General features: G+C 42.4%; 1 protein-coding gene across 2 annotated transcripts in view; it reads left to right on the plus strand.

Moving 5' to 3' along the window:
- b3glcta (beta 3-glucosyltransferase a) overlaps window positions 1-25,668 on the plus strand; it is a 147,301-nt gene that overhangs the window by 101,040 nt on the left and 20,593 nt on the right. For both annotated transcript variants that reach the window (XM_024135322.2, XM_024135321.2), the window contains exons 9-11: window positions 7,521-7,652; window positions 9,646-9,715; window positions 10,490-10,603. In XM_024135322.2, coding sequence (XP_023991090.1) covers window positions 7,521-7,652; window positions 9,646-9,715; window positions 10,490-10,603 — 316 coding nt within the window. The remainder of the gene's footprint in view (window positions 1-7,520; window positions 7,653-9,645; window positions 9,716-10,489; window positions 10,604-25,668) is intronic.

The following is a 25,668-nucleotide window of genomic DNA, read 5'->3' on the forward strand; positions in this document are numbered from 1 at the left end:
ATTTGATTTCTTTCTGCTTTTGTGACTCCTCTCTTTGGCTGGAGAAATGGCTGTTTTTCTGTGACTAGGTGCTGACCTAACATAATCGCATGGTATGCTTTCGTTTTAAAGCCTTTTTGAAATCGGACACTGGTGGGATTAACAACAAGTTTATCTTTAAAATGGTGTATAATACTTGTATGTTTGAGAAATTTGAATTATGAGATTTCTGTTTGAATTTGGCGCCCTGCAGTTTCACTGGCTATTGTCAAATCGATCCGTAAGAAGTTTTAATGGTCTCTTTTCCAAGTTTAAACATTCAACATTGGCCATGCTGTCAATGAAGCATGATTTGTGCAGTGCTCAAAACTGTTAACTCAGAACTGCGAAAACTTTACTTCAGTGAGTTCAAGACAACTGGGAAGTCAAGAATAAATAAGCTCCGACTGAAAATACGTTTTGAACGGTAATCCAACTCGGAATTGTATATCCGGCCTCTTTCTAGAGCTACGACCTGAAGATCAATGATGACGTCACGATTCAACGTTTTTTCCGAGTTCCCAGTTGCTTTGAAAGCTCCATAAATCCAGAAAATGCCAGACTTGGTTGACAAAATTTGCCCACGATGGACCACGTCGCCACCTTCAAGTGAGCACAGCACAACAAGGATGAGTCCAAAAATATATTGTATTAAGCTGCATAAATTATGTAATATGCCAGGGAGATATGTATACTGTAGCTAAGAAAGTAATACTAAGTGTATGACTTGGTGGTGCACGTAGCATATAACCTGTTTTAAAGAAATGTTGTAAGAGCTTTCATTGTCTGCTTGTATGCCCCCTTTATTTATTCTACGGTTCTGACTTGGTGTACAGGGAGAACACTGTAAGAACGGCCCATGTTCTGAATTCTGTCCCTGTACATTTCAAAAGTTCGTAACAAATAGTGATATTGACTACGTCCGTCCTAGCTAGCTCATTAATGGCTTAATCGGAATTACAGATTGCCTTTTATCCGCTTGTCGTCCCCTTATGCCATAGTTTGTACATCTCAATTGTCAGTAGAAATCACATTTGTTTAAGCAAGTCAGCCATATCAGCTATGTTTTTTTTTTAAGGCAGTAAATGAGGCTGAATGAACTGTTTCGTTGCCAGACAAGGCTCCGCTGATAGCCAGGTGTAGCAGTGGTAAAATGTTGGGACTTTATGTAGGATCTAACAGTTTGTGGGCACCGTTTTTCACCATTATAGTGCAATTAATGTATTTAATGTTGTGTTGTGTAATGGCTTTGCTGGCATGCATACCACTTTTTTTATTTTTGCCCCACCAAGATTTACATGCTAAAATCTCCACTGATAACCATGCATGTGGTGTGATCCTATTTGAAACCAATCAAAAGCCAAGAACACACAAACACTTACAACTACCTTAAACAATCAGACACAGTGAACGGTGAAAAACCTGTATGAATTAATATTTTATATCAGTATCAAATCGGTTTTTCTTAATTTTTACAATTTTCTACATTATAGACATCAAAACTATGTAATAACACATATGGAATCATGTAGTAACCAAAAAAGTGTTAAACAAATCGAAATCTATTTTATATTTGAGATTCTTCAAAGTAGCCACCCTTTGCCTTGATGACAGCTTGGCATTCTCTCAACCAGCTTCATGAGGTAGTCACCTGGAATGCATTTTAATTAACAGGTGTGCCTTGTTAAAGAAATTCCACAAATTCACTTTTAATGCATTTGAGCCAGTCAGTTGTGTTGTGGTATGCAGAAGATAGCCATATTTGGTAGAAGACCAAGTCCATATTATGGCAAGAACAGCTCAATTAAGCAAAGAGAAATGACAGTCCATCATTACTTTAAGACATGAAGGTCAGTCAATCCGGAAAATGTAAAGTTCTTTCTTCAAGTGCCGTCGCAAAAACCATCAAGCGATGATGAAAACTGGCTCTCATGAGGACCGCCACAGGAATGGAAGTCCCAGAGTTACCTCTGCTGCATAAGTTCATTAGAGTTAACTGCACCTCTGAAATTGCAAGTAAATGCTTCACAGAGTTCAAGTAACAGACACATCTCAACATCAACTGTTTTTAGAGGATCCTGTGTGAATCAGGCCTTCATTTTAGAATTGCTACAAAGAACCCACTACTAAAGGACACTAAAACGAAGAGACTTGCTTGGGCCAAGAAACACGAGCAATGGAAATTAGACCGGTGGAAATCTGTCCTTTCGTCTGATGAGTCCAAATTTGACAGTGTTGGTTCCAAACGCCGTGTCTTTGTGAGACGCAGAGTAGGTGAACGGATGATCTCCGCATGTGTGGTTCCCACCGTGAAGCATGGAGAAGGTGTGGGGGTGCTTTGCTTGTGACACTGTCTGTGATTAATTTAGAATGCCAGGCACACTTAACCAGCATGACTACCACATCATTCTGCAATGATATGCCGTCCCATCATTTGTTTTCAACAGGACAGTGACCCAAAACACACCTCCAGCTGTGTGAGGGCTATTTGACCAAGAAGGAGAGTTATGGAGTGCTGCATCAGATGACCTGGCATCCACAATCACCCGACCTCAACCCAATTGAGCTGATTTGGGATGAGTTGGACCGCAGAGTGAAGGAAAAGCAGCCAACAAGTGCTCAGCAAATCTGGGAACTCCTTCAAGACTGTTGGAAAAGCATTCCAGATGAAGCTGATTGAGAATGCCAAGTGTGCAATGTTAATACATGATTCAATGTGTTATTTCATAGTGTTAAAATAAAGAAAAAACATAGAATGAGGAGGTGTATCCAAACTTTTGACTGGTTCTCTACGTCTAGAACTAAATATGTAATTTCATTATAGGTTGCCCTTTTTCTCTTATTCCAAGCTTTATCTAAAAATTCAGCAAACATGAATATAGAATGGACAAAAATACATTTAACTTTTTCTTCATCACTCCGCCACAAAATGTCATGGTATACCTGGCTTTTCACTCACGTAAATTGTGGTAAAAAGTGCAATAGAGTATTGAGTGAATTTCATTCTCTACTTCAAGGTAACAGTAGTTACAAAGTCTCTCCTCTTCCATTTCATCACAATACCGTCCTGTTTCAATACACAGGGGCAATAATCCTTTATCTTACCTGTGCACATAGGGATCTCCTGCTAGTTAGTAGGCTGTACATAGCGTATCCCTCACGCATGAAATAGTTCTTAATCAAATAAAATATTCTCAATTTAGGTTCATGATTAATGTCCTCCACCTATTCCTTTTCATATTACATCTTCAGTTGTTTTTGAATATTGTCTGTCTCCCTTAATTTAGTTTTCGTACAGATGTTTAAAGTCAGACTGTTGGAAAAGGTCAGATATTTCAGAATCCCACGCCACGTATGGAGACATCCCATTTAAAAAACCTTTGCTGGCAATTGGCATATCCAACGTCTCACCAGTCAATTCCAAAGTCTCACCATGCACGCCTTCCATCTCACCTCACAGGGTTCCCAACCCATGTCCCCAGTTATTGCCAGTATAGGCACAAACTTGTGGACAAGAAAATGTAATTCTATGGCTGAGCTCTTTAATCACCACATCATTAAGTCAGGATTCCTATTTGACTCAGCCATGCCTCTTTGCCCGTCCAAAGCTTCATCTCACAGCCCTTCTAATGCCACTAGCCCTAATGCTGTTCCCTCTTTTCCCCCAGCTTTTCCCTGCAAGCGGTCACTGAGTCTGAGGTGCTTAAAGGAGCTCCTTAAACTTGACCCTAAAAAAACATCTGGTCAGGTGGTTTAGATCCTTCCTTAATGTTGCTGCCCCTATCATCACTAAGCCTATCTCTCACTTTTTTAAGCTGTCTCTTCTCCCTGGGGATGTTCCCAATGCTTGGAAGGCAGCCTTTATTTAAAGGGCGAGATCAAGGTGATCCTAACTGTTATAGGCCCATTTCTATCCTGCCTGGTTGGAAAAACGTGTCAATAATCAACTGACTGGCTTCCTTGATGTCTATAGTGTTCTCTGGTATGCAATCTGGTTTCTGCTCAGGTTATGGATGTGTCACTGCAACCTTAATGATATCGCCACTGCCCTTGACTTCTTTTTTTTTTTAGACAGCACACGGTCATACTCTCAGCACATATCGAAGCTGCAGGCTAAGGTTAAATCTACACTATGCTAGGTTACGGAGATGTAATTTATAGATCACCAGTAGGACACCACTGCACTCTATACTCCTCGGTAAACTGGCCATCTCTGTGTACCCGGCGTAAGACCCACTAGTTGATGCTTATTTATAAAACCCTCTTAGGCCTCACTCCTAAGATACCTACTGCAACACTCACCTTCCACATACAACACCCGTTCTGCCAGTCAAATCCTGTTAAAGGTCCCCAAAGCGCACACAAAACCTCTAATTATATTCGCTGACACCCTGCAGTTAAATTTTGGCACCAGTAGACTAGCTACTTAGCTATGTAAACCACACACCTTCTGCGATGTTGGTTACAATGGTGGTACTCATTTAAATTAGGTGAGAAAATAAGATATTACCACTGGTGTATTATAATTAGAGATTTTGTGATGTCACAAAAGTCCTTTTAATAATCCCACCTCCTGAATCCAAGTGTTTGATATGGGGGAGGCGACCAGTAACTTTATGATCAAACTTGATCAATGTGGAAGCAAAACATGAATTTGGCTGTGCAGGACCTTTAAAGTAATCTCAATTTACAGAACTGTATTGTGGCCTGTCATGGCTTCCTGTTTCACTGGGGTGTAAAAAAACACGTATGTAAAATCCAAAGAACTCACAAATGAAAAGAGACAAATGGTTGTTGACTTACATAAATCAAGCAATGAGTACATGAAAACAAATATACCACTTACCACTATTTGGGCAACAATTAGGTAGTTTAAAACCACTGGAACAGTGGTACACTTGCCTGGTAGAGAACACAAGTCTGTTGTCCCCACACACAGTGAAGAAGATTGTTTAGGGGGCAAAGTCCAAGGGCCATAGTTGAAGAATTACAGAACTTCTTGGGGTCTCCAAATCCTCAATTAGATACCCCCTCTATGCCAATAGGCTATTTGGAGGGGTTGCCATAAAAAGGCCTTTCATTAGCACTTGGATTGGAACTGGGTGCTATGGCCAGATAAGATGAAAATAGAGCTCTTTTGCCACGCACACCAGTGGTGGGTTTGGCCTCGACAGAAATCAAATCAAATGTATTTATATAGCCCTTCGTACATCAGCTGATATCTCAAAGTGCTGTACAGAAACCCAGCCTAAAACCCCAAACAGCAAGCAATGCAGGTGTAGAAGCACGGTGGCTAGGAAAAACTCCCTAGAAAAGCCAAAACCTAGAGAGGAACCAGGCTATGAGGGGTGGCCAGTCCTCTTCTGGCTGTGCCGGGTGGAGATTATAACAGAACATGGCCAAGATGTTAATGTTCATAAATTACCAGCATGGTCAAATAATAATAATCACAGTAGTTGTCGAGGGTGCAGCAAGTCAGCACCTCAGGAGTAAATGTCAGTTGGCTTTTCATAGCCGATCTTTAAGAGTATCTCTACCGCTCCTGCGGTCTCTAGAGAGTTGAAAACAGCAGGTCTGGGACAGGTAGCACGTCCGGTGAACAGGTCAGGGTTCCATAGCCGCAGGCAGAACAGTTGAAACTGGAGCAGCAGCACGGCCAGGTGGACTGGGGACAGCAAGGAGTCATCATGCCAGGTCGTCCTGAGGCATGGTCCTAGGGCTCAGGTCCTCCGAGAGAGAGAAAGAGAGAATTAGAGAGAGCATACTTAAATTCACACAGGACACCGGATAAGACAGAAGTACTCCAGATATAATAAACTGACCCTAGCCCCCCGACACATACTACTGCAGCATAAATACTGGAGGCTGAGACAGGGGGGGTCAGGAGACACTGTGGCCCCATCCGATGATACCCCCGGACAGGGCCAAACAGGAAGGATATAACCCCACCCACTTTGCCAAAGCACAGCCCCCACACCACTAGAGGGATATCTTCAACCACCAACTTACCATCCTGAGACAAGGCCGAGTATAGCCCACAAAGATCTCCGCCAAGGCACAACCCAAGGGGGGGCGCCAACCCAGACAGGAAGATCACGTCAGTGACTCAACCCAGAAGGATGCATATTGTCACGGCTGTGTGTAGAGACGTACCAAGGCGCAGCGTGCTCTGAGTTCCACATCTTTATTTTCTTGTGAAAAATACAAAACAAAAAGGAAACAAGCAACGAACCGTAACATAAGAGGTGCACATGCACTAACTCAAAACAAGATCCCACAAAAAAACTGTGTGGAAATGGCTGCCTAAATATGATCCCCAAACAGAGAACGATAAACAGCTGCCTCTGATTGGGAACCATACTAGGCCAACATAGACATAAAACAACCTAGATAACCCACTCTAGTCACACCCTGACCTAACCAACATAGAGAATAAAAGGCTCTCTATGGTCAGGGCGTGACACATATGCGGAAAATAACCTAATAAATACTGTAAAATATGGTGGTTGATCTTTTATGTTATTGGAGCTGTTTTGCTTCCACTGGTCCTGGGGCCCTTTTTAAGGTTAACGGCATCATGAACTCCTAGTAGTAGTAGTAGTAGAACATTTTAACCAAAAACCTAGTTGCCTCTGTCAGGTGGCTGAAACTTGGTCGCAAATGAAACTTCCATTAAGACAATGACCCCAAGCACACATCAAAATCCACAAAGAAATGGTTAATTGACCACAAAATCAACATTTTGTACAGTCTGGACTTGAACACCATTAAAAACCTGTGGTTTGAATTGCAGAGGGCAGTACATAAACGCAGATCGAAGGATATCAAGGATCGGGAAAGTTTCTGTTTAGAGGAATAGTCTAATATCCCTCCCAGTGTGTTCTTACAATCTCATAAAACATTATAGAAAAAGGCTAAGTGCGATTATCCTCACAAGGGGAGGGTGCACAAAGTATTGAAAACAAGGGTGCCAATAATTTTGACATCTTTAAAAAATATATATATATTTCTTGTTAAACAAAATATTTTTTGTATTAGTATTTTATACAGTCATTTCCGATGTGACTGTAAAGCCTTCTGCATGCTTCTGTATGGCTGGCGTCTCACATACTACCTTTGCTTGAAAAACAAGAAAAAGCGGCAATAGTACTGTTTGTCCACCTTGAGACGCCGTAGCCACTTCCTCAAAATAGTCAGAATTAATCTAAGAACTCAAGAAATCTGTCATAATTTTGACATTTTGTCGAGGAGATCTTAGTCGCGCAATTTTACATTTAAGACGTTTGGTGCAGTATTTTTTTTAAGTGAATTTTTTTTGCATGAAAACCATTTGTCTCTCGTTGAATGACAACAAACACTTCATTAAATAATCCCTACTGTTGACCAATCACGGACGAAGGGGCGTAGACTTCAGCTACCGACTTTGGCTTGCTTTTAGAAGAAAATGTATTTGCATGAACAGCTGAAAAAAACAATAACAGTATCTTCCCGTGTTGTTGCAGGTGGCTCTGTATATCTGGGAGAATGGCCAAGGACCTCGTCTGACGGCAGTCCCAGAGCTGTGTACTGAGCCAGAACACTCTCCCACTGCCCAACACTGTGCTACCACGCTCAGGAGACTTGCTCCCCTGTGTGTAGGTACCAAGTTGTGCATACTGTACATCACAGGTCTATTCTTAACCACAGATCTTGGTCGAAATAATTGTTTTTTTGTTTCAGCTTACTTACTTGGTGCACTTGATTGGGGTTTAAATGAAATTGCACCAATGGAATAGTCCCAAAAGTGCCAACCCCACCCACTAAAACCAAGTATTTTGGGGGGGAAATATATATGCTTTGGACCCAATTCTGCTCCACCTCCCAGGAACGATGATTGTGTCGGTCTTTATGCATGCAAACTATCAGAAAGTTGGAGAGAATCTCAGGATGACCTTATTACTCAAATCCTCTTTCTCCCTCAAGCGATATTTTAAAGAACCCTCAAATCCTCTTCCAGTACTTTACATTCCTGGGTGAGGCACTCTTCAGCAGGCTGCACCCTCCATACTGGAATTCCGTCTCACAGCGGCAGCCCTCAAGAGCCGTGTTGGTGTCACACCTTTTCTCCAGCCCCACAGCAGTACACCTGATGAATCCAATTGTGGGCTGAAATAAAAAGTAGTTATTAGTTCATTTGAATCAGGTGTGGAATATTGAGCTGAAAAATGTGATGCCAGCAACATGGCCATTGAGGACCGCCGCTGCCCACCCAACACAAATCACTGTGTTGAGCTCTGGCCTATTAGTTTGTGCTCAGATGCGCTTAATATATTCCCTCTGTTCTTGATGCCTGTCAGTCTGTCTGCCTAGTACCCCTGGAAGTGTTGCCTTTCCTCAGCCTGATCTGAATATTCGATACAGTGCTCAGAGAGAACGAGGTGCCCTCTCTCCTTTTACTCTTTCTCCTCTCTCATTCCCCGTAGGGAGAGAGATCCAGGGCTATCCTGGCTCTCTCCTTTTAGTCTTTCTTCTACCCTTCCTCCCTCCTACCATTCCTCCCTAATTTTAATACATTTAAATTACGTTTTAGTCATTTAGCAGGCACTCTTAACCAGAGTGACTTACAGTGAGTGCATACATTTTCATACTCCCTCCAAACCCTTTCTCCTTCTCTGATCTATGACTATGCTGGCTCTCTCCTTTTAGTCTCCTTCTACCCTTCCCCCCTACTACCCTTTCTCCCCCTCTGATCTATGACTATGCTGGTTATCTCCTTTTAGTCTCCCTCCTACCCTTTCTCCCCTGCTTATCTATGACTATGCTGGCAGTCTCCTTTTAGTACCCTTCCTGCCTCCTTCTCTTTCTCCCCCTCTTATCTATGACTTTGCTGACTCTCTCCTTTTAGTCCCATTTCTACCCTTTCTCCCTCCTACCCTTTCTCCCCTGCTGATCTATGAGTATGCTGGCTCTCTCCTACCCTCCCTCCTACCCTTTCTCCCTCTCTGATCTATGAATATGCTGGCTCTCTCCTTTTAGTCTCCCTCCTACCCTTCTTCCCTCCTATCTTTTCTCAACATCTTCCCACTAACCTGGCCAGAGCTCTAGTATGCTGAGAAGACAGAGAACTCATAGGACTTCATTATAAATTGCACCCTATTCCCTTTATAGTATACTACTTTTGCCCAATTCCTTACGGGCCCTGGTGAAATGTAGTGTACTACATAGGGAATAGGGTGCCATTTGAGACGCATGCATTAAGCAGAAAGCCTTGAGCCTCACAGAGAGGCAGAGGACAGCCTATCAGCAGGGTGTATGGCCTCCCTCTGGCATCAGCCTGAGAGCCACAGACAGACATGCAGTAGACCTGATCACTTAAATAAATATGGCCAGTTTACATTTAACTCTCAAATAATAACCTAATAATACCGCATGTGTCATCTTGAGGAACTTGTCAAGATTCACAAGGTCTCTTCAACATGGGCAGGGAATTTGAAAAAGTTAGTTGTGCTTCAACAACGATAACAGCTCCCCTTTTGGGACGTATGTTCCATAACTAGGGCCCAGTGTTTTTCCTGATCATGTGACCTGACCAGGAAAAACTCTGGGCCCTAAAATATATGTCTAATTCTTATATTCCTCTTCTTACAGGGGGAGCCTGTAAAGAAGGAAGACATCTTTGTTGCTGTGAAAACTTGCAAGAAGTTTCACAGTGAGAGAGGTGAGTCAGACTGTTGAAGCTCACCTGAAGCTCTGGGGTGGTTAAACTCAGACAGGGTCCATATAATGTCAACATTTGCTCTATTCTTCTAAGGGATGGAATGTATTTTTAGCCTTTGAGATGTGTGCCTGGTAAAGTACTGGCTCTGTGGTGGCCTGGTTTAACTCTCAGCACAAGATGTCAGTCACAAACTTGCTTTGACATGGCGTAGAGGTGGATTGGTACCCCCCGACAGCCTAACTGTTAATGTAGCTTTCATGGCAGCGCTGGGTCAAAAGTACCAGGAATCAATTAAAACTTAATGAGACAGATAACATTTTGCCGTTAGAATTTCGGAACCATACGGAAAATTCTACATAAGCTCCAGCTGACATGTCGTTCACAGCTAATTGCTCTGATTATAATAATTACAGTCATCCTCAACTAACACACAGACAGAACTAAAAGGGACATTAGATGTATTTATGGCATGAGGGTTGGATGTGAAAAATATTATTTTTCCCCTCAGTTGACTCCAGTCCTTTATTGCTTTTGACTCTTGACTCTCTGTGTTTTTTATTTATTTTTACAGGTCCAATTCTTTTACATTGAAAAAGAAAAAACTACAAAAACATCTATTGAAATGTTTATTTCAAAATGTTCTGTAAAAGACAAATAATGTTTTTAACATTCATTATTAGTAATTGCTGCAAGTTTTCTGTGTACAGAAGCCTGATTCTACTTACTATTGTGAAAGTGTATTATTTGACCTGTCGTCCTGTTGTCCTGCCCCAGTCCCAGTGGTGAAGAAGACGTGGGAGAGAGAGGCATCTCTGTTGGAGTATTACAGTGACCACACTGACCCCTCCATACCTACCATCGACCTAGGAGTCCCCAACACAGAGAGAGGTGACTTAGTCCATGGCCTGTATCCATAAAATGTAGTAGGAGTGCTAATCTAGGATCAGTTTAGCCTTTTAGATCATAATTATTAAGATTACGTGGACAAGTCTGACAAACTTTTATTTGGGAGTGTCCCTTTAACTCTGGCAGATGGCGAGTCTGATACTACAGGTACAGCAAGGTACGTTATGCCAGTCTACCAAAGCACGGCACGTTGTATTGTGTTGTTATTATTTAAACAAGAATAATTTGGCTTCCTGTCTGATCCTGCTATCATAACATTTGGGAAGAAACAAAGGCCTGTTGGCCTCTTTTTTGCCACTGCCTATTCGTGAGGTTGTAAATTGAGTGTCTTGTTTGTGACTGAGATACGTAATCTGCACATTTACTCAAACGTCAGCACTCATCTCTTCCACAGTTCTCAATGTCAAACGACAAAGACTGGATTGTTTGTTTTTTCATGATTGCGACTTGGGTCATTTTAATTCAGGACTCTTGTAACAGACTGCATCCATTGAAGTGTAAGATTTAGTCTTATCAGGTGGAAATTGACAAATTTTAGGATAGTTTAGGAATGAATATGGAAACCTCAGATTCAACCAGTACCACTGCTCTGGGAGTAAATTACCATCTATTGACTAGAGTTTGATAGAAGAGGTCAAAGTAAGCTCTGAATAGGGTTGTGAGCTTTTAACTTTGCTCTATTCTGATTTTATCTTATCTTAATTATGACAATTTCACATATCAATGGGAAAGGGGGAAGGGAATGGTGTGTAATGGAATGCTTGTGCTGTAATATTCTGTAAATTAGTGTATCTGGACACCAACACTATGTTTTTCACACACTATTCCACAGAGCCGAGGCTGTGTAATCACCCTAATTATCATTATTCAACACCACACTAAAACGAAAATCAAAAAACTTGGTTGGCCTTAGCTCTGCATTGAAAGCTCGTTCACCACTCTGTCATCGTCCCAAATGGCACCCTATTCCCTACATAGAGTACTACTTTTGACCAGACACCTATTTTATTTGTGTCCACATTCAAATGGTTAAAGTTGATTGTGATATGATTAAGAGAAAACAATCTATATTTGGGTGTGATGCTGGCCTTAAAATGGTAGCACCCTATTTGAACTTTGATGTAATTTGACCCAATATTATGGCCATAGGATGATTTCTATCAAATTACATTTTAAAACAGTTGAGATTTAATTGTAAAATTACAATGTATGAGTCTCATTTATGATTTTGCAGAAGGATTTTAGTCTAATGTCTCCATCTCATTATTGGTTTCTCTTATTTTAACAGAAGTAGAGCCACCACTCCATTATCTACAGTTATTTTTATTTATTTTTAACCAGGCAAGTCAGTTAAGACCAAATTCTTATTTACAATGACGGCCTACCCCGGCCAAACCCTAACCCGGATGACTCTGGGACAATTGTGCGCTGCCCTATGGGACTCCCAATCACGACCGGTTGTGATACAGCCCGGAATCGAACCAGGGTCTATAGTGATGCCTCCAGCACAGATGCTGCTCCATTCGGGAGCCCTACAGTGAGTCCGCCTACCATTACATCAATGCTAGAATTTTTTTTTTCATTTTGCTATCTAGTATTCTAATACTAAACCTGGTATCGGTATCCTGTGCAGGCTCCAGGCATAAGCGACATAAATGGTTGCTTAGGAACTGTTAGACATTTTCAGAACCGGGACCCGGACAAAAATGTGGGAGGGTCATTCTTTTTCAATTTGTCAGGGGGAAGGTTTAATAATATTTTTATCTTGTCGAGGGGAAAGTCATGAAATTTGTAATCGAAATTTCTATATTGCCAGATGCTACCCCTCATCCCTGATTCTCTGCTGGACGTGCAATATCAGGTGCACCTGTGGTTTCAATCAAATTATCTATAACCTATAGCTATACTATAGGTCTAGGCTATACAAAGTACAACGTTTTATTTATGCGGAAATGTACTTCCTTCCTGAGTTTTTGCGCTGCTGGGATGGTGTTAATAAAATTAGACTACACTGCATACACACTAATGGATAGGCTATCCCATTCATGATGGATAGGCTATCCCAATAACAATTATATCAGTGTGTGCAGACTGCTGATGTCCTGTTAAGTTTGAGAGTAAGAGCGTGAACATTTTGAGGAGCGGAGGTTAACTTCAATCAGAGATGGGTGCTGAAAGTAGGCTAATTCGAGAAGGCTTAATTCATTTAAACAGTCTTCATTTTAATTCAACCTTTATTTTATTTAAAAATGTTTTGTACTTTTTTTGTACCCTTTTTTTCTCCCCAATTTCATGAAATCTAATTGGTAGTTACAGTCTTGTCCCATCGCTGTAACTCCCCTACGGACTTGGGAGAGGCAAAGGCCGAGTCATGCGTCCTCCGAAACACGACCCTGCCAAGCCGCACTGCTTCTTGACACACTGCTTGCTTAACCTGGAACCAATGTGTCGGAGGAAACGCCATCCAGCTGGTGACCGAGGTCAGCTTGCAGGAGCCCGGCCCGCCACAGGGAGTCGCTAGAGCGTGATGGGACAAGGATATTCCGGCCGGCCAAAACCTCCTCTAACCCGGACGATGCTGTGCCAATTGTGTGCTGCATCATGGATCTCCCGGTCACGGCCGGCTGTGACACAGCCTGGGATCAAACCCAGATCTGTAGTGACGCCTCAAAGACTGCGATGCAGTGCCTTTTACCGCTGCGCCACTCACTCCTAAAAGGTAGGCTAAGAGGTAGGCCTAGGGCTGTTACGGTGACCGTATTACCGCCACACTGACAGTCACGAGTCATGAGTCATGACGGCAGTCAAATTCCACGTAACTGTTTAATCACGGTAATTAGGCTTCTCCATGCACTGATGCTGCTGATGGTCATTAGCAGCCTACAAAACTTGCTAACTGCCTTGTACTCAGCACTTCATTGTCCCTCTGACATCAATGCAAAATGTAATCGAAAATCTAATCAAACACTTCATGAGAGCCCATGAGCTCATGTTCCGCAACATTTCAATGCAATTGCGTGAGAAAACAGAGTTCTGATGGCCTCTGATATTTGATATTTCTGATATTTATTTCTTAACTTTCCTAGTATTAAGCACATTGCTTCACTTTACGACACGAGTATAGCCTACCTGGCTGGCATGAAAATAAACCACGGGAAAAGCGTCTTCCATTCGCTATTTAAGCGCATAGATGACATGTATTTTTTTCCCCATGCCCCTGTTCCCGAGACACGTGCATGATAATGGTTCATTCTAAATCAAAACTAATTTCACACATATATTATGTAATATATGTAAAGACAAAATTAAATTAAGAATAGTCTGATGTGTGACAATATTAGCCTATAACTTGTGAACGATGTATTATCAATGATGCCCAACTTGTGCAGAAAGGCAAGAAACAGCGCATGGCAATTTCTTTGCTACTTTTTAAAATCATAGTCACACTCCTCATGTAGCCTAGCCCATAGGCCTACAGTGGGGCAAAAAAGTATTTAGTCAGCCACCAATTGTGCAAGTTCTCCCACTTAAAAAGATGAGAGAGGCCTGTAATTTTCATCATAGGTACACTTCAACTATGACAGACAAAATTAGAAAAAAAATCCAGAAAATCACATTGTAGGATTTTTTATGAATTTATTTGCAAATTATGGTGGGAAATATGTATTTGGTCACCTACAAACAAGCAAGATTTCTGGCTCTCACAGACCTGTAACTTCTTCTTTAAGAGGCTCCTCTGTCCTCCACTCATTACCTGTATTAATGGCACCTGTTTGAACTTGTTATCAGTATAAAAGACACCTGTCCACAACCTCAAACAGTCACACTCCAAACTCCACTATGGCCAAGACCAAAGAGCTGTCAAAGGACACCAGAAACAAAATTAGTGCTTTTGCTGTTCGTTAGGCCTACTCATCTTGTTGGCTTACATCTTCTGTATGCGTCTCGGAATTCGATAAGAGTGTCTGACTTCATTCACTTGTAGTCTACTCTTAGCTGAAATACCTGTGGGAAGGACCCGATCACGTGATAGGTATTGTCTGATAAGTATTGAGATATGTGAGTGAGATGTGCTTCGGAGCACGGCAGCCGGGAGGGGATTATAATTATTATATTCAGCCCAAGGGCAAAACGTCCACTTTGGCCGCAAAAGGCATAGATTTTTTAGGGGGCATTACGGCCACACAAGGGGGACGCCGGCAGGATGTTCGAGGCTTGGTGCGAGTATTATCAAGTGCTTGACAAAAATGTTTTTTTTAGATTATTATCGAGTATATTGGTTCCTGACTTCCCTGAAGAGTTGCATATCGCGGGGGCTATTTGATGCTAATGCAGAACGCCACAGGATGTTTTTGTGCTGGTCAAGGGCAGTCAAGTCTGGGGTGAATCAAGGGCTATATTTCTTTTTAGTTCTACATTTTTTTAATGGGGCATGCTTATTTAAGATGGTGAGGAAGGCACTTTTAAATAGCAACCAGGCATCCTCTACTGACAGGATGAGGTCAATATCCTTAAAGGATACCCGGGCCAGGTTGATTAGAAAGGCCTGCACGCTTAGGGAGCGTTTGACAGTGATTTGATTGTTTGATTGTTAATGAGAGACTGATGAAGTGTTGTCAGCTTCAACAAGAAACAAATCAGAGCTCATGCCTTTCATGCAACTTTTTTCAAAACATCATTAGAGTCCCACCATGCAGCTTTAGAATGTATTAAAAATCTAAGTATACAGTGCATTCGGAAAGTTTTCAGACCCCTTGACTTTTTCCACATTTTGTTACGTTACAGCCTTATTCTATAATTGATTCAGAAAAAKAATTTCATCAATCAAAGCAATTTTTTTAATTTTTTTTTAGAATTTCTGGAAAATGTGTACAAATTTAAAAACACATTATTTACATTTCAGACCTTTTGCTAAGAGACTCAAAATTGAGCTCAGGTGCATCCTGTTTCCATGGATCATCCTCGAGATGTTTCTACAACTTCATTGGACTCCTGTTGTAAAGCAAAAACCAAGCCATGAGGTCAAAGGATTTGTCCGAAGAGCGCCGAGACAGGATTGTGTCAAGGCACAGATCTGGGGAAGGGTACCAAAAAATTCTGCAGCATTGAAGGTCCCCAAGAACACAGTGGCCTCCATCATTCTTAAATGGAAGAAGTTTAGAACCTCCCAAGACTCCTCCTAGAGCTGGCCGCCCGGCCGAACTGAGCAATCGAGGGAGAAGGACCTTGGTCAGGGAGATGACCAAAAACCTGATGGTCACTCTGACAGAGCTCCAGAGTTCCTCTGTGGAGATGGGAAAAGGACAACCAGAAGGACAACCATTTCTGTAGCACTCCACCATTAAGGTATTTATGATAGAGTGGTCAGACCTAAGCCACTTCTCAATTAAAGGCACATGACAGTCTTCTTGGAGTTTGCCGAAAGGCACCTAAAGAACTCTCAGACCATGAGAAACAAGATTCTCTGGTCTGATGAAACCAAGATTGAACTCTTTTGCCTGTCTGGAGGAAACCTGGCACCATCCCTTACGGTGAAGCATGGTGGTGGCAGCATCATGCTGTGGGGATGTTTTTCAATGGCAGGGAGTGGGAGATTAGTCAGGATCGAGGGATAGATGGACGGCAAAAAGTACAGAGAGATCCTTGATGAAAACCTGCTCCAGAGCCCTCAGGACCTCAGACTGGGGTGAAGGTTCACCTTCCAACGGTACAATGACCTTAGGCACACAGCCAAGACATCGCAGAAGTTGGCTACGGGACAAGTCTGAAGGTCCTTGAGTGGCCCAGCCAGAGCCCGGACTTGAACCCGATCAAACATGTCTGGAGAGACCTGAAAATAGCTGTGCAGTGACGCTCCCCATCTAACCTGACAGAGCTTGTGTGGATCTGCAGAGAAGACTTGGAGGAACACCCCAATACAGGTGTGCCAAGCTTGTAGCGTCATACCCAAGAAGACTCGATGCTGTAATCACTGCCATAGGTGCTTCAACAAAGTACTGAGTATAAAGGGTCAGGGCCACAGTGTCTCCCAACCCCCGTCTCAGCCTCCAGTATCTATGATGCTGTAGTCTATTTTCCGGGGGGCTAGGATCAGTCGGTTATATCTGGTGTTATTCTCCTGTCTTATCAGGTGTCCTGTGTGAATTTTAAGTATACTCCCTCTAATTTTCTCTCTCTCCCTTTCTCCCTTCCGGAGGACCTGAGCCCTATGACCATGCCTCAGGACTACCTGGCCTGATGACTCCTTGCTGTCCCCAGTCCACCTGGTTGCTGCTCCAGTTTCAACTCTTCTGCCTGAGGCTATGGAGGGGATTGCCTGCGGCTTAAGGTGACTGGCCACCCCCCAGAGCCTGGTTTCTTCCTTGGTTCCAGCCTTTCTAGGGAGTTTTTACTAGCCACCGTGCTTCTACATCTGCATTGCTTGCTGTTTGGGGTTTTAGGCTGGGTTTCTGTATAGCACTTTGTGACATCTGCTGATGTGAAAAGGGCTTTATAAATACATTTGATTGATTGGTTGAATACTTATGTAAATGTGATATTCATTTTTGTGTGCAAACATTTCTATAAACCATTTTTTTCTTTGTCATTATCGGGAATTGTGTGTAGATTGATGAGGCAATAAAATATTATATATATATTTTTTGAATAAGGTAACGTAACAAAATGTGGAAAAGTCAAGGGGTCTGAATACTTTCCTAATGCACTATATTGTCCAACGTTTGTAGCACAATTAAAGTTGCATAAATAACTCTAAATTAAGCATATAGTTTATTTGTTAACGGCTCAACACAGAATAGCCGCATGTGCGCATTCCCTCATCGTTTTGGAGAAATATTTATTTTATTCAGCATTGTTCAATTGTATTCTTCATACTATAAAATAATGCCACGGAATAATAATCATGTCTTGTCTGCTAAATTAACTAGTGTAACCCACAGTAGTGGGAAGCCAGTAAATGCTAAATCTATTTATGTTAATTAATGTCAGTTATTTACTTGACAATCACCGGCTGACAAAATGGCATGACTGTCACAGCCCTAGGTAGCCCTATCTGCATTACCAGTAGTGGGGTAGGCTAAATAAATACAACACAATAGGGCTAATTAAAAGAATAGTGATAAAGGAACCGAAATAGGCTGGATAGAGCATGCCCAGAGCTCATGGTTAAGCGGTACCAGAGCAAAATTGGAGCTGGAGAGTGGGCTAACACTCCGAACCTTTTTAAAATCCTGTCAGCGCTCCAGCCAAATTACGCATGCGCACCTCCTCGATCTACTCCGCTCACATGCACTGGTGTTGTATAACAAAAATATTATTCTTGTCTCCAGTCATGTAAAAGGATGTAGAATTGCCTGAAATGTGTTTATAAAAGGATATTTCTTCTTGGATCCCCAAATACGATGATAGATTCACGCAATGCTTTTATTATACTGAACAAAAATATAAACGCAACATGCAACGATTTCAATGATTTCAATGATTTTACAGTTCATATAAGGTAATCAGTCAATTGAAATCAATTCATTAGGCCCTAATCTATAGATTCACATGACTAGGAATACAGATATGCATCGGTTGGTCACACATACCTTAAAAAAAAAGTTGGGGCGTGGATCAGAAAACCAGTCAGTGTCTATTGTGACCACCATTTGCCTCATGCAGCGCGACACATCTCCTTCACATAGAGCTTATCAGTGTGTTAATTGTGGCCTGTGGAATGTTGTACGACTCCACTTCAATGGCTGTGCATAGTTGCTGGATATTGGCAGGAACTGGAACACACCGTCGTACACATCGATCCAGAGCATCCCAAACATGCTCAATGGGTGACATGTCTGGTGAGTATGCAGGCCATGGAAGAACTAGGACATTTACAGCTTCCAGGAATTGTGTACAGATCCTTGCGACATGGAGCTGTGCATTATTATGCTGAAACATGAGGTGATGGCGGCGGATGAATGGCACGACAATTGGACTCAGGATCTCATCACGGTGTCTCTGTGTATTCAAATTCCCATCGATAAAATGCAATAGTTTTTATTGTCCGTAGCTTATGCCTGCCCAACCATAACCCCGCCGCCACCATTGGAAACTCTATTCACAACGTTGACATCAGCAAACCGCTCGCCCACATGACGCCATTTGCCATCTGCCCGGTACAGTTGAAACCGGGATTCATCCGTGAAGAGCACACTTCTCCAGCGTGCCAGTGGCCATCGAAGGTGAGCATTTGCCCACTGAAGTCGGTTAAGACACCAAACTGCAGTCAGATCAAGACCCTGGTGAGGATGATAAACACATAGATGTGCTTCCCTGAAACGGTTTCTGACAATTTGCAGAATTTTCATCAGCTTTCCGGGTGGCTGGTCTCAGACGATCACGCAAGTGAAGAAGCCCGATGTGGAGGTCCTGGGCTGGCTCTGCGATTATGAGGCCGGTTGGGCGTACTTCCAAATTCTCTAAACGACGTTGGAGGTGGCTTATGGTAGAGAATTGATCATTCAATTATCTGGCACCAGCTCTGGTGGACATTCCTGCAGTCAGCATGCCAATTGCACGCTCCCTCAACTTGAGACATGGCATGGCACAGTTGTGACTGTGGCATTGTGTTGTGTGACAAAACTGCACATTTTAGAGTAGCCTTTTATTGTCCCCAGCACAAGGTGTGTAATGATCATGCCATTTAATTAGCTTCTTGATACGCCACACCTGTCAGGTTGATGTATTATCTTGGCAAAGGAGAAATGCTCACTAACAGGGATGTAAACAAATGTGTGCACAAAATGAGAGAAATAAGCTTTTTCTGCATATGAAAAATGTCTGGGTTCATTTATTTCAGCTCATGAAACATTGGACCAACAATTTACATGTTTCTTTTATAATTTTGTTCAGTATATAAAGGAGATATTTCACCCCTACCCTTGTCCTCTGCAGTCTGAGAACACACAACCTTCTGGCCCGCAGCCCTACGCTAACAAAATTGCTACGTTGCCATGTAATGCTTGTAAGACGAAGAACAGTTTCTAAAACTGCATATCTACGGCTCTGGTCTGTCCTAGGAGTGAGGGTAGGCATGTTCTCTGCTATCCACTTTATGTTTTAATTATTATTGTTGGTGTAGGGCAGGTTCACTTGTTTGTTTTTTCAAGTGTTCAGGGATATTCAGGTAAAAAATATAATTAATGAAGGGAAGGCCATCCATTTTTATTTCAAAGAGATCCAATTTCCTCCAGGTATCCCTCATTATAAATATTTGTATTACATTTTTTAGAACTCAGTCAGGGTCTCAACTTAACGTTGAGAGTTAGATTAGTAGAATAGACTAGGTGTAATTTTTCTCGTGTTATGTCAGTCACTGACAGTCACTGAATGAATTGACCGAGAAAAATGTCAGCTAATCATTTTTGGGTGGTAAGTTAGTCTAGCCAGGTATCTAGTAATCATGGCTGAATACCAACCGAGCCCCCAGAGCAGGTGTCCAGGGGCCCCCATTGATTTTGTCAGTCACTCTCACTCAGATTTCATTAACATGACATAGGGTTTGGCAAAATGTGTAGAATTGCAGGAAATTAACTTTAAAACTGCAAAGATGTATCTCCACCCCATGGCAAGATGTGTATCATTGCAGAAGCTTAATTGAACTTCTTGTGGCTGCAGGGGCAGTATTGAGTAGCTTGGATGAAAGGTGCACAGAGGTGCCCAGAGTAAACGGCCTGCTCCTCAGTCATAGTTGCTAATATATGCATATTATTATTAGTATTGTATAGAAAACACTCTGAAGTTTCTAAAACTGTTTGAATTATGTCTGTGAGTATAACAGAACTCATATGGCAGGCAAAAACCTGAGAAAAAAATCCAAACAGGAAGTGGAAATTCTGAGTCTGGTCGATTTTCAACCAAGATCCCATTGAAATCACAGCGAGATATGCATGTGTTTGCACTTACTACGGCTTCCACTAGATGTCAACAGTCTGTAGAACTTTGTCTGATGCCTCTACTGTGAAGGGGGGCCGAATGAGAGTGGAATTAGTCAGGTCTGCCATGACCTGACCATTCTTTGACCATGCGCGTTCACATGAGAGGGAGCTCTGTTCCATCGCTCATCTGAAGTCAATGTAATTCTCCGGTTGGAACGTTATTCAAGATTTATGTTAACAACATTCTAAAGATTGATTCAATACATCGTTTGACATGTTTCTACTGACTGTTACTGAACTTTTGGACATTTCRTCAGCTTTTAGGGAACGTGCTTCGTGACTTTGGAATTGTTTACCAAACGCGCTAACAAAAGTAGCTAATTGGACATAAATAACGGACGTTATCGAACAAATCAAGCATTTATTGTGGACCTGGGATTCCTGGGAGTGCATTCTGATGAAGATCATCAAAGGTAAGGGAATATTTATCATGTAATTTCTGGTTTCTGTTGACTCCAACGTGGCGGCTAATTTGACTATTGTTCTGAGCGCCGTCTCAGATTATTGCATGGTTTGCTTTTTCCGTAAAGTTTTTTTGAAATCTGACACAGCGGTTGCATTAAGGAGAGGTATATCTATAATTCCATGTGTATATGTATTATCATCTACATTTATGATGAGTATTTCTGTTGAATCGATGTGGCTATGCAAAATCACTGGATGTTTTTGGAACTAGTGAACGTAACACGCCAATGTAAACTCAGATTTTTTTATATAAATATGAACTTTATCAAACAAAACATACATGTATTGTGTAACATGAAGTCCTATGAGTGTTATCTGATGAAGATAATCAAAGGTTAGTGATTCATTTTATCTCTATTTGTGCTTTTTGTGACTCCTATCTTTGGCTGGAAAAATGACTGTGATTTGTCTGTGATTTGGCGGTGACCTAACATAATCGTTTGTGGTGCTTTCGCTGAAAATCTTATTTGAAATCGGACACTTTGATGGGATTAACAACAAGATTACCTTTAAAATGGTATAAGACACATGTATGTTTGAGGAATTTTAATTATGAGATTTCTGTTGTTTGAATTTGCTGAATTGCAGGGCGCCAAATATTACTAAAAATATTTATAATCATGCAATCACAAGTGAAATATACCAAAACACAGCTTAGCTTGTTGTTAATCCACCTATCGTGTCAGATTTTGAAAATATGCTTTACAGCGGATGTATTTTTGTGAGTGTATCAATCAATGCTAGAACAGCTAGCCCCAAATTAGCATGGTCACGAAAGTCAGAAAAGCAATAAAATTAATCGCTTACCTTTGATAATCTTCGGATGTTTGCACTCACGAGACTCCCAGTTACACAATAAATGTTCTTTTTGTTTGTTAAATATTACTTTTATAACAAAAAAACGCCATTTGGGTTGCGCGTTATGTTCAGAAAACCACAGCCTCGTTCCGTTCGACGATAATTCCAAAAAGTATCCGTAATGTCAAATGTTTTTTATAATCAATCCTCAGGTTGTTTTTAACATACATAATCGATAATATTTCAACCGGACCGTGACCTATTCAATAAAAGAGAGAAAGAAAATGGAGGGCTACCGCTCTCGCGCGCAGGAACTAATCAAAGGACACCTGACTAGTTTTGAAAAATCTTGCTAATTTTTCAAAATAAAAGCCTGAAACTATGTCTAAAGCCTGGTCACAGCCTGAGGAAGCCATTGGAAAAGGAATCTGGTTGAAACCCCTTTAAATGGAAGAAAGACGGGCAAGGAAACAGATAAAAAAAAATAAAAAAATCACTTCCGGGTTAGATTTCCTCAGGTTTTCGCCTGCAGAATCAGTTTTGTTATACTCACAGACAATATTTTGACAGTTTTGGAAACTTTGGAGTGTTTTCTATCCTAATCTGTAAATTATATGCATATTCTACGATCTGGACCTGAGAAATAGTCCGTTTACCTTGGGAACGTTATTATTTTTTTTAAATACAAAAAAAAAGAGTCTGACCCCTAGCGTCAAGAAGTTAACGCACAGAGCCACTCAAATTGACTGGAGACACAACAATTGACTGGGCCTGAGACGCACACAAACCGATTGTGACACAATCCTAGTGGGACCTCTACCGAAGAGCAACAGAAGGCACCAATACATCCTGGTGATTCTGGATTATGACACCAGGTACCCGGAAGCCATTACCCTGCGCACCATGGCCACCAAGGGAATCGCACATGAGTTAGTCATGCTTTTCTCCCGAGTAGGCATCCCCGATGAGATATTAACCGACCAGGGAACCCCGTTTATGTCGCGAATCATGAAGGATCTATGCAACTAATGAAACCGATGGGTTGGTGGAAAGATTAAATCGAACCCTGAAGCAGATGCTAAAGAAGGTGATGGAGGCAGATGGAAAGAATTGGGACCAGCTGCTACCCTACCTGATGTTCTCGATCCGAGAAGTGCTTCAACAGGACTCTCTCCCTTCAAATTCCTGTACGGGAGACGGCCCAGAGGACTGCTGGACGTGGCTAAAGAAGCCTGGGAACAGCAACTGTCACCCCATTGAACCATGGTGAAGCACGTGGAAGACATGAGAGACTGGATGGCAACCCTGTGGCCCCTGGTACGGGAACACATGCTGGAGGCCCAGGAGGCCCAAGTGCGGGTGTACAACAGAAGGGCACAACAAAGGGACTTTCAGCCAGGAGATAGTGTTGATGTTGGTCTCCACCTCAGAATGTACGTTTTTGGCCCGATGGAACAGGCCATACAAAGTCCTTGAGAAGGTGGGTGAACTTAACTATAGGTTCAGACAGCTGGGACGAAGGCATCGGACCCAGATTTACCATGTGAATTTGCTAAAGAAATGGAATGCACTCTACTCTATTTCCTCGAAGAAGCCTACCGCAGAGACCAAGCCGGCGGAGGTGCCACTGGGGGAGCAGCTGAGCCAAGCACAGACGCAGGAGCTGAGGGAGTTGGTCGGCCGGAACAAGGATGTGTTCTCCAGTGAACCAGGACACAAGGATTTGGTACAGCACAGCATCATCACCGAACCCGGGAAAAGGGTGAAGTTGAGACCCTACCGCAAACCAGAAGCAAGGAGAGAGGCTGTCAGGACCGAAGTAAAAACGATGTTGAAAGGTAATTATAATCGCAGAGTTGAATAGTGAGTGGTGCAGCCCCATAGTGTTGGTGCCAAAACCAGACGGAACCATTCGATTCTGTAATGATTTTAGAAAGGTAAATGAAATCTCAAAGTTCCACACCTACCCCATGGCCCAAATTGATGAATTAACTGAACGGCTAGGGACTGCCCGATTTATCAGCATGCTTGACCTGATAAAGGGTTATTGGCAGGTGCCCTTAGCTCCCGAGGAAGAAAACTGCTTTCGCCACCCCTGACCGGCTGCAAGAAGCTGCCCTTTGGGCTGTACGGGGCCCCGGCCACCTTCCAGAGGTTAATGGAACAGATTCTCCGTCCCCATCGTGAGTACGTGGCGAGCTACATTGATAATATTGTGATCCGTGGGAGTGAGTGGGAGACACATCTAAACTAGGTGAGCGCGGTACTGCAGACCTAACGAGAGGCAGGGCTAACAGCGAAGAAAGTGGAGGTGATTGGGATTGGCCCCGCCCCCTCCCCAAAAAGCAGCTACGCATGTTTGTGGGGTTGACTAGTTACTACCGGATATTTATTTCCCACTTTGCCTCCCTAGCCAGCCCCCTGAAAGATCTGACCAGGAGCCGTCTGCCCGCCCAGGTGGCTTCTCCAAATTATATATTACTTATTGGGACGGCACTTCACCCTCATAACGGCCCATGCACCACTGGTTTGGATGGCACGGAATAAGGACAGTAACACCCGGGTCACCCGCTGGTTCCAATCCTTACAGCCCTTTGCTTCTCTGTCATCCACAGATCAGGTGCATGCCATGGAAATGCCATGGCACGGAGAGGTGAGGGGAGTGGTGATTGAAGGGAGATACCTTGCTGGCTACACCCCCGAGCCTTATATGGACTTCCTTCCTTCAAACGCGGCGAGCCTGTGGATTATTAAAGCCAGGGAGTGCTTGGGGATAAAAGAGGAAACGACCTGCACAAAGGGGCAGAGAACGGAGAGGGAAGCGTGTGTTATGTAGAGTGTGAGAAGAAAGAAATACCGTTGTGACCTGGAATGTCTGATTACCTCCACTGTGTACCAAACCGGTTTGGCTGAGGACCCGAGTTTTAGGGTTACCTCTGGAGAACGGAATGGACAACGAGAACGGATTGTGGACTGTGAAATGGTTGGTGAATTCCTCCCTTTCCCCCAGTGTGCAAAACTCCCTAATAAACTACCCTTTTGCGTTCTAGTGCTCCATGTGCGTGTTTTTTTATTGAACTTGGCTTTATGTGTGTGTTTAAAAATATATATATATATATAATTTTTATATATGTGTGTATATTTAAAAAATATGTATATTCTCCTGACTGCGACATTGCTCGTCCTAATATTTCTTAATTCCATTCTTTTATCTTTAGATTTGTGTGTATCGTTAGATATTGAATCCAAGATGGCGTAGCAGTCAGATGTCCTTTGTCCTCGTCCTGTCCCGTGTATATATTTTTTATATATTTTTCTTCGCATTTCTTTTTATATATATATTTTTTCTTCTTAAAAACTCAACTTCAAAACACTCTCGTGCAACCTACCTCACCAAATGTGGTGCGGATCTGTTTTTTTTTTTCTCCTCAAAGGTATTATTCACCTCGTATCCGAAATCTACAACAGAAGCTAGCCGGAAGTTAGCCAGCTCACAAGCTAACGTGAGTAGTTCAGCTAACCACAGCTAGCGCTTATCAGCTATCCTTTAGCTCGGAAAACTATTGCCAGTTTTGTACAACGCGACTCAGACCAGAGCATACCAGACCTATTTTCTCTCCATATCCCCGGATTTTTACCGCAAGCTCTGGACATTTACACCTGGATCTTGCAGCTAACTAGCTGCTATCCGAGTGACTATTGGCTAACATCAATTCCGGAGCAAACACCAATTATCCGGAGCTAGCCAGCTGAAGAGTTCCATCAGCCACTCCTGGCTAACATCACTATCCGGACCCGTTTTTACTG

Source organism: Salvelinus sp. IW2-2015, unplaced genomic scaffold (assembly GCF_002910315.2).
Source record: "Salvelinus sp. IW2-2015 unplaced genomic scaffold, ASM291031v2 Un_scaffold285, whole genome shotgun sequence".
Classification (NCBI taxonomy): domain Eukaryota; kingdom Metazoa; phylum Chordata; class Actinopteri; order Salmoniformes; family Salmonidae; genus Salvelinus; species Salvelinus sp. IW2-2015.